This window comes from Schistocerca serialis, chromosome 3 (assembly GCF_023864345.2).
Source record: "Schistocerca serialis cubense isolate TAMUIC-IGC-003099 chromosome 3, iqSchSeri2.2, whole genome shotgun sequence".
In the NCBI taxonomy this organism is placed as follows: Eukaryota; Metazoa; Arthropoda; class Insecta; order Orthoptera; family Acrididae; genus Schistocerca; species Schistocerca serialis.
Window position 1 is genome coordinate 761,630,964 of NC_064640.1, and position 12,891 is coordinate 761,643,854.

The following is a 12,891-nucleotide window of genomic DNA, read 5'->3' on the forward strand; positions in this document are numbered from 1 at the left end:
CGCCACGGGTATTGACCCGTACTAATCCATACATCAAATAGGCATCTGCCAACTCCGCATTTGTAAACATTGCACTGACTGCAAAACCACGTTCGTGATGAACACTAACCTGTTGATGCTACGTACTGATGTGCTTGATGCTAGTACTGTAGAGCAATGAGTCGCATGTCAGCACAAGCACCCAAGTCAACATTACCTTCCTTCAATTGGGCCAACTGGCGGTGAATCGAGGAAGTACAGTACATACTGACGAAACTAAAATGAGCTCTAACATGGAAATTAAGCGTTTCCGGACGCATGTCCACATAACATGTTTTATTTATTTGTTTGTGACGAATGTTTCCTGAAAGTTTGGCCGTACCTTTTTGTAACAGCCTGTATATCATACGTGAATTTCACATTTCGTGACCGAGCGAGGTGACGCAGTGGTTAGCACAATGGACTCGCATTCCGGAGGACGACGGTTCAATCCCGTCTCCAGCCATCCTGATTCAGGTTTTCCGGTGGTTTCCCTAAATCGTTTCAGGCAAATGCCGGGATGGTTCCTTTGAAAGGGCGCGGCCGATTTCCTTCCCAATCCTTCCCTAACCCGAGCTTGCGCTCCGTCTCTAATGACCTCGTTGTCGACGGGACGTTAAACACTAACCACCACCACCACATTTCGTGCACAATTTTTGTAAAAGATAGAGACTTGAAAGTGATTTTCTGTCGTCGCACGAATGTCGCATTGTTTTCCTTAAAGGTTAGATGCCAACTAATTTAAATCAAACAATATTATACATTTCGATTTTGTTTTATTGATACATCGAAATCACACAAAATAACAGGGTCGGATGCGAGAAAGGGCGGGTAAGAATTAAACGAGAAATGTGTCTTATTTTTGTGGTGTCCCGAAGAAGAGTACTCGCTGCCGTGCGCGGTTCTGTACGTGGAGAAAAGCGCGTGTCACAAGTGGGAGATGTAGTCTTGCGGCTGTGGCTGCGGCGGCGACTGCTGGCGGCGGCGGATGGTCCAGGCGAAGAGGCAGCACGTCTCGTCGGCGCCGAAGGCCTCCGCGTCGCGCAGCGTGCGCGGCAGCTGGCGGTGCAGCGTCTCGGGCAGCAGCAGGCAGAGGGCGGCCCCGGCGGCGCACAGCAGGCTGAGCAGCGCGCCGCGCCACGGCGGGCCCAGCGCCACCACGTGCGCGCTCGCCGCGCCCGCCGCGTAGCCGCACACGTGCACCGCCGACACGCCCTGGCCGCGCACCTGCAACACTCTCCATTAGTTTACTCATCCAGAGTGGTAAGGGCCATCTGTAATACACTACTGGCCACTAAAACTGCTACACCACGAAGATGACGTGCTACAGACGCGAAATTTAACTGACAGGAAGACGATGCTGTGATACGCAAATGATTAGCTTTTCAGAGCATTCACACAAGGCTGGCGCCGGTGGCAACACCTACAACGTGCTGACATGAGGAAAGTTTCCAACCGATTTCTCATACACGAACAGCAGCTGACTTGCGTTGCCTGGTGAAACGTTGTTGTAATGCCTCGTGTAAGGAGGAGAAATGCGTACCCTCACGTTTCCGACTTTGATAAAGGTCGGATTGTAGCCTATCGCGATTGCGGTTTATCGAATCGCGACATTGCTGCTCGCGTTGGTCGAGATCCAATGACTGTTAGCAGAATATGGAATCGGTGGGTTCAGGAGGGTAATACGGAACTCCGTGCTGGATCCCAACGGCTCTCACTAGCAGCCGAGATGACGGGCATCTTATCCGCATGGCTGTAACGGATCGTGCAGCCACGTCTCGATCCCTGAGTCAACAGATGGGGACGTTTGCAAGACAACATCCATCTGCACGAACAATTCGACGACGTTTGTAGCAGCATGGACTATCAGTTCGGAGACCATGGCTGCAGTTACCCTTGACACTGCATCACAGACAGGAGCGCCTGCGATGGTGTACTCAACGACGAACCTGGGAGCACGAATGGCAAAACGTCATTTTTCGGATGAATCCAGGTTCTGTTTACAGAATCATGATGGTCGCATCCGTGTTTGGCGACATCATGGAGAACGCATATTGGAAGCGTGTATTCGTCATCGCCATACTGGCGTATCACCCAGTGTGATGGTATGGGGTGCCATTGGTTACACGTCTCAGTCACGCCTTGTTCGCATTGACGGCACTTTGAACAGTGGACGTTACATTTCAGATGTGTTACGACCCGTGGCTCTACCGTGCATGCTATCCCTGCGAAAACCTACATTTCAGCACGATAATAAACGACCGCATGTTGCAGGCCCTGTACGGGCCTTTCTGGATACAGAAAATGTTCGACTGCTGCCCTGGCCAGCACATCCTCCAGATCTCTCACCAATTGAAAACGTGTGGTCAATAGTGCCCGAGCAACTGGCTCGTCACAATACGCCAGTCACTACTCTTGATGGACTGTGGTATCGTGTTGAAGCTGTATTGGCAACTGTACCTGTACACGCTATCCAAGCTGTTTGACTCAATGCCCAGGCGTATCAAGGCCGTTATTACGGCCAGAGGTGGTTGTTCTGGGTACTGATTTCTCAGGATCTATGCACCCAAATTGCGTGAAAATGTAATCACATGACGTTTCTAGCATAATATATTTGTCCAATGAATACCGGTTTAGCATCTGAATCCTTGGTGTAGCAATTTTAATAGCCAGTAGTGTAGTTCCTCGAGAGAAGGTGAACTTCCATTTGTAAGCAAACTTTATTGCCGATTACCGATTTCTGTAAGCACGGTTGCCATAGCGTAATTTTCATTCTGCAGCGGCAGATTAAAACTGTGCCGGACCGAGATTCGAACTCGTGACCTTTGCCTTATACAATAGTAGGTGCATTTTGAATGCAAAACCGTCTTACGACATACCTTGATAAAATGCCATTGCGTGTCTCCTATGCCAGCTGCGTAAATACTCTTTCTAAAACGTTGTCAGGTGTGTGAGAGACGAGATGTACGATGCATCGGAAACTCGAGGTTAAAACTATAGTATACACAGCAATTCGCTAAATGCTCGTGTCCCATACCACACACTACTGTCCACTTCGTTGCAGCCAGGGCACCGCTAGACTGGTACTGGCCGGAAAACTAACAGTCAGATGTACTCATGTACTTCTGACTTAGAATAACTATTTTACAGTAATTGAAAAAGGGAGTTTAGGAGTCTTTTATCATCACGTAAAAGAAATGATTTAAGTAAGAACACGAATGCTCTAGCAACACCTGTAGGGACCAACTGTCAATTTTCTGGCCACCAGCTGCCAGTCTAGCGGTGCCGCAGCTGCAATGAAGTACAAAATAGTGTGTGGTACGGTTCACGAGCATTTGGCGAATTATTCTCTATATTGCGGTTTTAACCTTATGTTTCCGATGCATAGTTCATCTCGTCCTTCATAGGCCTGGCAATGTTTTAGAGAAAGAGTACTTGTGCAGCTGGCATAGGTTACAAGCAATAAGCTTTTATCCAGGCACGTTGTAACACGGTTTTGCTATCAAACTATAGGTGCATAAATTCACATTCCCTCACCCTCACCTACCTTGGCCTCACCACTCACCGTCACCTCACCTGGATCCCTTATCTCCGCTCTATCCAATCAAAAGCCCACAACCACCTCCGACTCCTCAACCTCCTCTCTGGCTGGACATGGGGGTTGAACCCCTCTACCATTCTCCACACCTATAAATCCTTTATCCGTCCCATCCAGCCTCTGTTATTCGAGACCCGTCTGGATATCTGCCCCCCCCCCCCTTCAAATTCTATAAGTCCCTCCAGATCCTCGAGTGCCATGCACTCCACCTCACCTTCTGTATACGCCTCCTGTCCCCCATGCAAATCCTCTACGACCTGATCCCTTTCCCACCTCTGATCCTTTTCCTCGAAGATATCTGCATAGTCTACACCTCCCACCTCCTTGATTCCCCTCCTCTCCTCCAATCCCCACCCTCTGCTGCGCCTTCACTGTTGTGTACCCCCTACCCTCCATCTCTACACCCTACGTCTTCTTTCCCAAGGTGGCTTCAGTCAACTCCCCCTCGCAGATGATGCCCTCTCTCCCTCCATTTATCCCTTCTATCAACTCTGATCCTCACCCCGCCCTCCTTTCCTCTATCCTTTCCCCGGGCTCCCTCTTCCCCCCCTTCCATCCTGTTTTTTCCCCGCCTACCCTCTCTCTGCCTCCCTTCACTCCCCTGTGTCCTTCCTGCTCTCCCTCCACTGCTTTTCCCACTCCTTCTAGCGTCCGCCCAGTCCCTCCCCTTTTTCTATGTCCCCTCCGTCTGTCGGCTCCACCTTTTTTCTTTTCCTCTCCTCCCCCCTTTTCCCCCACATAGGTCCAGGTCCTCCCCCCCCCCATCTGCTGCCGTGTCACCTGTATAGTGCTGTTACAAGTGAGTGTCCAGTGTTGTGAACAGCTTCCATACTGTCGCTAGTTGTGTTTTTTAACTCGTGCGAACAGAAACCAGACTACCACCGTGTTTTTTAATTGTGCCTGTCTACATCTTGTGTGTCTTCATCCGCATCATCACCGCAGTGTTTTTATATATTAAATTTCAGAACTTACCGCCATTTTAGAGTTTTTTACAATGTCACCATTTTATCGCCTGTTTTTCTTGTTTCTTTCTATTCTCGTTATGTTTTTTAACTTTTCTGTAGGCTGTACAGCAGCATATTACACTGCTGCCAGCCCGCCAACCCTCTGGGGAGGGGGGAATTGAAATCCAATAAAGAAAAATATATTCTCATTGTATGAATGCATTCACAGATCCGAAGATGATAACTGTGCTTATCGAAACCGGTATTCGACGATAAAGGTCGTTTACAGGCGATCTTCGATAAGAACTTCGCCTTCTCTCAATCAAAAAGCTTCTGTCTGACGGCGTTGCTGCAGCGCATGTACAACGTAGTGCGACTCCGATGCGGGTATATAAGCACCGACATGTAGGCAAGGGATTAGCGTCGCATTCGTGTTTCTCCGACGTGCGTGCGGTAAACGCGCAAATGTGAACTTACAGCGACGTAATTACTAAATGCGTTCAAACAGGATCAACGTGCAGTTGTTGGCTGCCAACAACACTGGTAGACATCCAGCGGAGAATGGAAAATGTGTATAGTGCAGCAAGTCTGTGGAAAACCTCGGTTGTGAACTGGTGCACCAAGTTTCGTGCTGATCTCGTTTCGACACTCATATCACAAATGTTGTTACGCAGAAGTAAAACCAACTCAAGTGGGAGACTCTCGAGCACCCGCCCTATTTTCCTGATGTCTCCCCGTGCGATTTCACGCATTCGGTCCCTTAAAAAAGGACTTGAAGGGTCTAGGATTCCTGTCAGACAAGGATGTGTCTTCAACCTGGTGAATCGGTGGTATGATTGCCTCAATGCTCGCGGCGATCTTGCCCGCCTGACATCGATTCTCGACTGTACGACCCCACGAACAGAAACTTTTTGATCGCTCTTTGTAGTTTAACATTATTGGTGAGGTGGGGGATGCACAATCCCAAATTAACTTTTTATTTGCAAATAAAAGAAAAAAGTCTTGTTCCGAATATTCGTGAAAACATTATCGATTATACTGAATAACATGCATCGATTACGGAAAGATTTAATTTTTCCGTAAAAGCATTATTTTCTTAATGTTATGAAATGTTTCCTAATTTTCAACCACTATTCTCACATTGTTAAATAAGAGAAATAATAAGTAAACTTATATTAGCTTAATCTTCGTTGTGATGTATAATTTGCTCATATATTTGGAGCAGATGATATTCATTCAATGTCTTGTTCATTACTGAAACACTTGTCACGCGTTGGAACTATGTGTTGTAAGCACAAAACATTTACCGTACTGATGTTTAGCTTTTCTATCTTTAAATCCAAGACACATCACGTACTAGATTGTTCTTTTTAAGAGTCTGATGCCGGCCGGTGTGGCCGAGCGGTCCTAGGCGCTTCAGTCTGGAACCACGCGACCGCTACGGTCGCAGGTTCGAATCCTGCCTCGGGCATAGATGTGTCTGATGTCCTTAGGTTAGTTAGGTTCAAGTAGTTCTACGTTCTAGGGGACTGATGACCTCAGATGTTAAGTCCCATAGTGCTCAGAGCCTAGCCGGCCGGAGTGGCCGAGCGGTTCTAGGAGCTTCAGTCTAGAACCGCGCGACCGCAACGGTCGCAGGTTCGAATCCTGCCTCGCGCATGGATGTGTCTGATGTCCTTAGGTTAGTTAGGTTTAAGTAGTTCTAAGTTCTAGGGGACTGATGACCTCAGATGTTAAGTCCCATAGTGCTCAGAGCCATTTTAACCATTTGCTCGGAGCCATTTGAGCCATTTTTTAAGAATCTGATGGGTATAAACACAGAAAGTTAATACATGAGTTTGAAAAATTGGTGAAAATCCTAGATGAAAGTTTCTTCCAGCGCAAAAAATTCCCACGCCACAACTTTTCTGAGCTGTAATGGTTGAAAATTACTTACTTACCAATTGAGTTATACGTAACCAAGAACTAGAGTACATATAAAACAATTTATTTTGTAATTTCATCTTAACATATTTGTGCAAGCCGAGACACTCTAGTACTGTGACGGGGTTTCATAAACCCCAGCAACGGAAACCGCTCCTATCTTCCTCCAAAACCGAAGCTAAACTGACGTTGACTACAATAACGCCAACCACAAATTGCAGAAGTAATGTATAGAAGTGTTAGCTCCATGTGATGACAACGTTGAGACCTACAATCGACTAGGGTGTTTGAAACCCGAGCACAGTGAAGAAGGGTTAAATTGTTTCACCTTTTCCGCGTACTGATACTTTCCGGACAATATCGGTCAAATTCTTCATTTCTGTCTCCGTGGTACCATAGCTGCTGTATTGTGTGATTCAAACGTTGTCCACATACTGAAGGACCTGATAACGGAATCGAAATACGTCAACTCTGGAATAGGAAACTGCAGTCTTGGAAGTAATCCTGAGCGAGTGAAAGCATTAAAATGCCACGAACAGAAAGGAAAACCGCGAAAGGTGGCATTAAACTGCACGTGCACATCTTCTGGGCATACTGTTTTGCGATCTCCACCTGAGAAGTTCCAGTAAGGTTCAAATCGCGTAATAACCACGATATACTCACACTATTCTTCATCTTTAAAAACGACCTTTTTTGGTCAAGTGTTCGCTTGTAGTGAACACAATACCCACTATAAATTACATAATATGTTTTGTCCGAAGCTTCATAGTCAAACGAAGAGTGGGAAATGGGCAAGTGGGGTATCAAATTCACCAGTTCGGGGTGTGATTTTACAAAGAAGAGTTTATTTATTGGAGAGTAATTAGGGTGATTAGTAAAAAAATTAATTGGTGATTCGAGGAAAATATCCGTCTGCATTTTTATAGCCAAACGAAGTTATTTAATTGCTTGAAAGTAATCAGAGTAATTAAGAGAAGCTCAACTGGTGTGATTCCTTAGAATCAAGTACTATATACAGGACATTTCAAAAGCAGAAGTTAATCTCAAATGGCAATAAGAGATTAACCAAACTCAGCAAAGGGAAGAATATTTACCCATTTCTTAAAGTTCTTGCATTTTGATCTTAATTTAGTTCCTGATTTGTTACACAATACCGGATATTTAGGCTACCAAAATATTCATATGAGAATTATTCAAGTGTAACTGCTAGAACTGTACTGATCTAAGCAATTTGCACTGAGTATGACTCGGATAGAAACGTTAATTTCACTTTCAGTACATTTCCTGATGACTTACGGAATGACAGTGTGTCCCTGCTACCTAAATTTTACAAAGTTTTGTGGGAGTTGGCAATCAGTGCTGAATCAAGGCATGCACAAAGATCCTCACTGTTCTAGGTGCACGTTCCGCGTACTGTAATTATTAAAATAACATACAACTCATTCGACTGAAAAAGTCCTTAAGCGTACTGTCTGGAAGGAATCACTGTGGTGGTAAGAAGCGCCTACTTCTGAAACGGGTGGGGAGTGGGGTGAAAAAGACCCGTACCTCAGGCCCTCAAAAATGTGTATGTAACACAAACACTACGAAGCAATTATTGTGGCCATTCACGGTGTTGTTCTATAACCCTGAAAGAATTTGGATACTATGAAAAGAAACAGAGTTGTGCAGCACCAAAAGAATTTTGCGAAGCCATCTGTTAGCAAACTGATAATGATTTTTTAAATTTATTCTTTTTCAATAATGACACAAAAACTAAATTTTGGTTGGAGGAGTTTGATTTTCTGTGAGATCTAACCCGTCTTCACGCCAGATAGCTGCAGGAGACACCATATTTAAATGAGATTCCGAATAACGGTCGAACCCGGTGTTCTTCACTTGATTTTGCTAGAGGCAAAGTACGTCTTTTGATGCTTGTTAAAATTTGTGGCTCAGGCGAGAATCGATCACGAAACATTCAAATAATGGGCACGAACTAGTCCACTACACCCCCAAATCCACAAAAACGATGTTGAGAGACACAGACTTGTCGGAGATCGACTTTTATTGAAATTAGTCGCGAGTTTGAGCCTGCTATTTCGTTTGTGTTTTAAACCACATTTGATCTGCTAAAAGTATCACACTGATGGAAACACAAAAATAATTTACTTGTTTTCTAACCGACCCTTAATAGCTAAACAATCCAGAAACAATTACGCATTAGAGCTGCTTCTGTTTGTCCTGATCGAAACAATTGCTGATCGAGAGTTTTCTCTCGATGTAGCAGAAGACGGCCTTAAGCCACCGGTCTCCTGAAGCCAGGCAGCGTCCTCCCAGGTGATCCCGACGAGTGAAGTAACAATAGAGGTACGATCGTTGCTAATGCAGCATATGATGAGAGGAATATTGAACTACGAAATCTATCACTGTCGACAAATTTTACCTAAAAAAATTAAGTTGGTGCACAAGTCCGGTGCATATTGTCGCGGTGGTTGCTATGAGTGTGTTTATTGTCATTTTTTATTTGTCGTCCTAGTATTTTACTGGTTGTGATATATTGTATGTTTCACCTTTGTTGGTTATGAAGAGTATTTTTTAAGCATTAGAAAACTGCGGCAAATGGAGAAAGTATACCATTTGTCATATTATGCTCGCATTGGATATTGATTAGAGCGGTGGATATAACATTCGTACTGTTTCTAGGAACATTGTTTTGATGTGAATTATTCGTCACAGTCAATGGACAAGTTCCAGAAGTCAAGGAAAAGAGGGAGGTAAGGTGCGTAGGGTTTAATGTCCCGTCGACAATGAGGTCATTGGAGATGGGGCACGAAGGATGAGGGAAGTAAGCTGTCCGTGTCTTTCCAAAGGCACCATCCCAGAATTTACCTTAAGCAAATTCCGAAAATCCTGGTAAATCTAAAGCCAAGTGACCATACGTGACTTCAAACACCGGGGTCCACGAACCATACTGTAGGCGTACTGTGTGCTCTCATTCAAATCAGTGGGTTGCAATTCATGCATTTTTGGTTGAATTTTATCAGTTGCCTCTTCGAGCATACCTATCGAACATCTTCACTGGTGAGAAGACGTGGTGCCCTTATGTTAACTACAATGAAAGATACTATTGGTTGAGCCGTAACTGAAATATCTTGACAACCTGCTTGAATCCATGACGATAATGTTATGCATCTCGTGGTAAAAATAAAGTGCTGTGTACTACGAACTGCTTCCTGAGCAAATGTTTACCTATCGCAATTGGCGTTTGTTGTCAATAACTGAGACACCTTGCTATTACTTTTTTGTTTGCTGATCAAGAAGACTGCAAGAAGTGTTGCTACTGAACGTCAAAGCCCGCCAGCACTCTCATTCTTCTGACCTTGCACGCTCAAATGTTTACCTATTACGTTTCTTTTCAATCATCAAGAAACGTGACCGGACGACATCTTTAACTCCAAATTAATGGGTTTCTACAGGTGAGAAATTGAAAACCTATTCGAGCGTAGTCATAGTGATATAAATGATATGGGAGACTATATTTCTGATGATTAATTTATGTCTTACGTTTATTTGTTGTGTTCAGTAAACTGTCGGAAAAATGTTGCAAAGTGTTCACTCTACCAATACAAATGAATCGTGATAACCTTAAGAAAAAAGATTTTTTGAATAAAACAAAGTAATCCTAACACGAGCATACTCAAATTCTCACACTTTTTATCTCGAAACGATCTGTTTCTATGTGCTGTCCACATCCGTACTGAAGTAGAGTTACAGACCTACCAAACCAAATGTGTGTGAGTTGCCAAAGGACCAAACTGCTGAGGCAATGGGTCCCTAGACCTACACACTACTTAAACTAACTTTAACTTATGATAAGAACACCACACACACCCATGCCCGAGGGGGGACTCGAACCTCCGGCGGGAGGGGCCGCGCAGTCCGTGACATGGCGCCTTAAACCGTACGGTCACTCCGCGCGGCAGAGAACTACCACAAGTCTGAAAACGTAGCAGCAAGAGTAGACATATAACGTAGTCCAGTTAACAAATTACTCAGTGCCACAATTAAGTCAATACATTTATGTATTTACAATAAGTTAAAACTTCACAGCAGAGACAGAAAAAGCAGGCTTTAAAAAGTATGCAATTGTGCAAAATTTTCACCTTTACATCTACAGGGTACTGACTCAAGTTGGAGAGAAAATGTGCGAAGGAGAAGTTTTCTTAAGATTTAATTACTGATTATTCATCTACCTGATTGCAGCTCTCTCCCAAAAGAGGCAGACATCTTCGTCAGCGAGACCTGAACTGACAGCTAACGCATTTTTCTTTTCGAAAGGCGAACACGTTCCTGCTGAGCTAGAGGTCAGCTGTAACAAACATCACTCCCTCTTTAGTCCAGTGGTGACTAAAACGGATAAGTTAAAATGTAGAAGTCGGAATTAGTCATAGTGTCTGCTTGGATTCGCTAACTTCATCATTTCTTGAGTGAAAATCATTCAGAATATCTAATTGAACTGACAAGAATGTATCTACTCAATATAGTAGGATAATTTTCAGCCACTCCAGGAAGTAAATTGCCGCTTCCAGTGTTGTCAAACATATTCTGGAATGTGGCTTAATTCCTCCTTAGTACCATGAGGCACAGTGTTTGCACAGCAGAGCTGTTTACTTGAGTGTGTCCTACTTGGCGTCTTGAAGCAGGCAGCGGAATAAAGACTTTTATCATAAATTTATTATGCTAAGCTGTGTAATTCATTTGTATTAGTACTGTGCATACTTTGTAATGTTTTTCTGTCATTTTATTGAAGGAAAACATTTGAACATGTCAGATAAATTAACCATCAGCGATATAGTCTCCCATATTATTTCAATCAATCTGGCAACGCTCAGGTAGGTTTCCCACTTCACGGCAGTAAAAACCTATTAATTTTGTGTTGAATATGCCGTCAAGACAAGTTTGAAGCGCATTTTCTCAATGGTCGTTCGAAAAGGGCTCTAATAGGTAATTATCTGAGCGTGCAAGACAGAAGAATAAGAGAGCGCTGGCGGCTGTCGTCGTGCAGTAGCAACGTTTTATGCAGACGTCTTGATTTTTTTTAAAATATTGTAACAGCAAGGTGTCTCAGATGTTGACATCAAAAGCCAGTTGCAGTAGACTTAACCTAAGGGAGTGGTTCGTAGTACACAACAATTTCTTTGTGCCATGAGATGCATAACATTATCGTTGTGGATTCACGCAGGCTGTTAGGGTGTTTTTGTTAGGGCTCAACCAACAGCTTCTTTTAGTGCAGTTAAGGGCACCATGTCTTTCACCAATAAAGATATCTGATACAATTTCCATCCTTTAATTACAAACACATTCTTCTTAGAGGCGTCTGTTACAATTTGAAAATGACCTCTAATACAGAACAGGACACTTAAATCATTCTGAGAGATTCCTGTTTTATTTGAACGTTCGTGAAAGTGTTGTAGATGCTTAATATACACTTATTCGTCACGTGTTTCTACAGAATTCAGCATGAAATAGATTTGTCTGAAGTTTCCAAACAACGCCGATTCCAATTTTAAAAATAATAATTCTCAGTTTCTTTATGGAAACTTGTCAGAAAGTCACATGGTAACCTGCGCCACACAACTATTTATACCGACCAAATCTATTCTATAGAGGATGCAATCAGAAATATCTGAAGCCCATTAGAGTGCTTAAAACGTATTTAGTTAGGTAAATAAGTGATTTTTGCTGTCGTTTTTTTTCTTATGCCAATGTGACTCGATATAATAATCATTGAAATAACGTCACGTACCCTCTCAACCTGTGAAGTTTCGTTTCGTCTCCTTCCGTTCCGGGTGATCCACTTTTTTGTGATGCAGTAATTCTCCATGGTGAAAAATTCATTTTACGAGTCCGACCGTTCTGCAGATAAGCTGTGCTGCGTACAGATACAAGTTTTGGAAACACAGAAACTGTGACAAATGGGTTGGTGGTTCGCAGTGGATGGAGGTTTGTAGTTCTACGTTAAAATTAATTCGTTGAACACACGCCTCTATCTGTCCGCTGTCCAATCTCTAATCCATCAAGCTCCCTCGCTGCAAATGTCGGCAACACTATTAAGGTTGGTATTAAAGACAGAAGAAAAATCTCTAAATGTCTTAACATCACATATTCTTTAGATGGCTGAACTGATCAGCAAAACTGACAATTAAGAACCAAATTTAATTAATTAGACTGTCTTCCTGCACATTTACTCTACAACTACAGGCCGGTGTGAAACATTTAGCATGCTATTGTTCATTCATTCAATATTTTACTCTGTTCTCTACATCATAGCATAACGTTTCTCATATCAGAAATTAGACATAAAACATTACTCCGTCTCGTGGTATAGAATCCAATAGGCAGGGAGAAGGCAGGGTCGTGAAAATGTCC

The 12,891-nt window shown here is 43.5% G+C and overlaps 1 protein-coding gene across 1 annotated transcript in view; it reads right to left on the reverse strand.

The window, feature by feature from the left end:
• Positions 1–945: 945 nt before the first annotated feature.
• LOC126471203 (organic cation transporter protein-like) overlaps positions 946–12,891 on the reverse strand; it is a 342,130-nt gene continuing 330,184 nt past the window's right edge. Inside the window, exon 9 of the mRNA XM_050099316.1 lies at positions 946–1,245. Coding sequence (XP_049955273.1) covers positions 946–1,245 — 300 coding nt within the window. The remainder of the gene's footprint in view (positions 1,246–12,891) is intronic.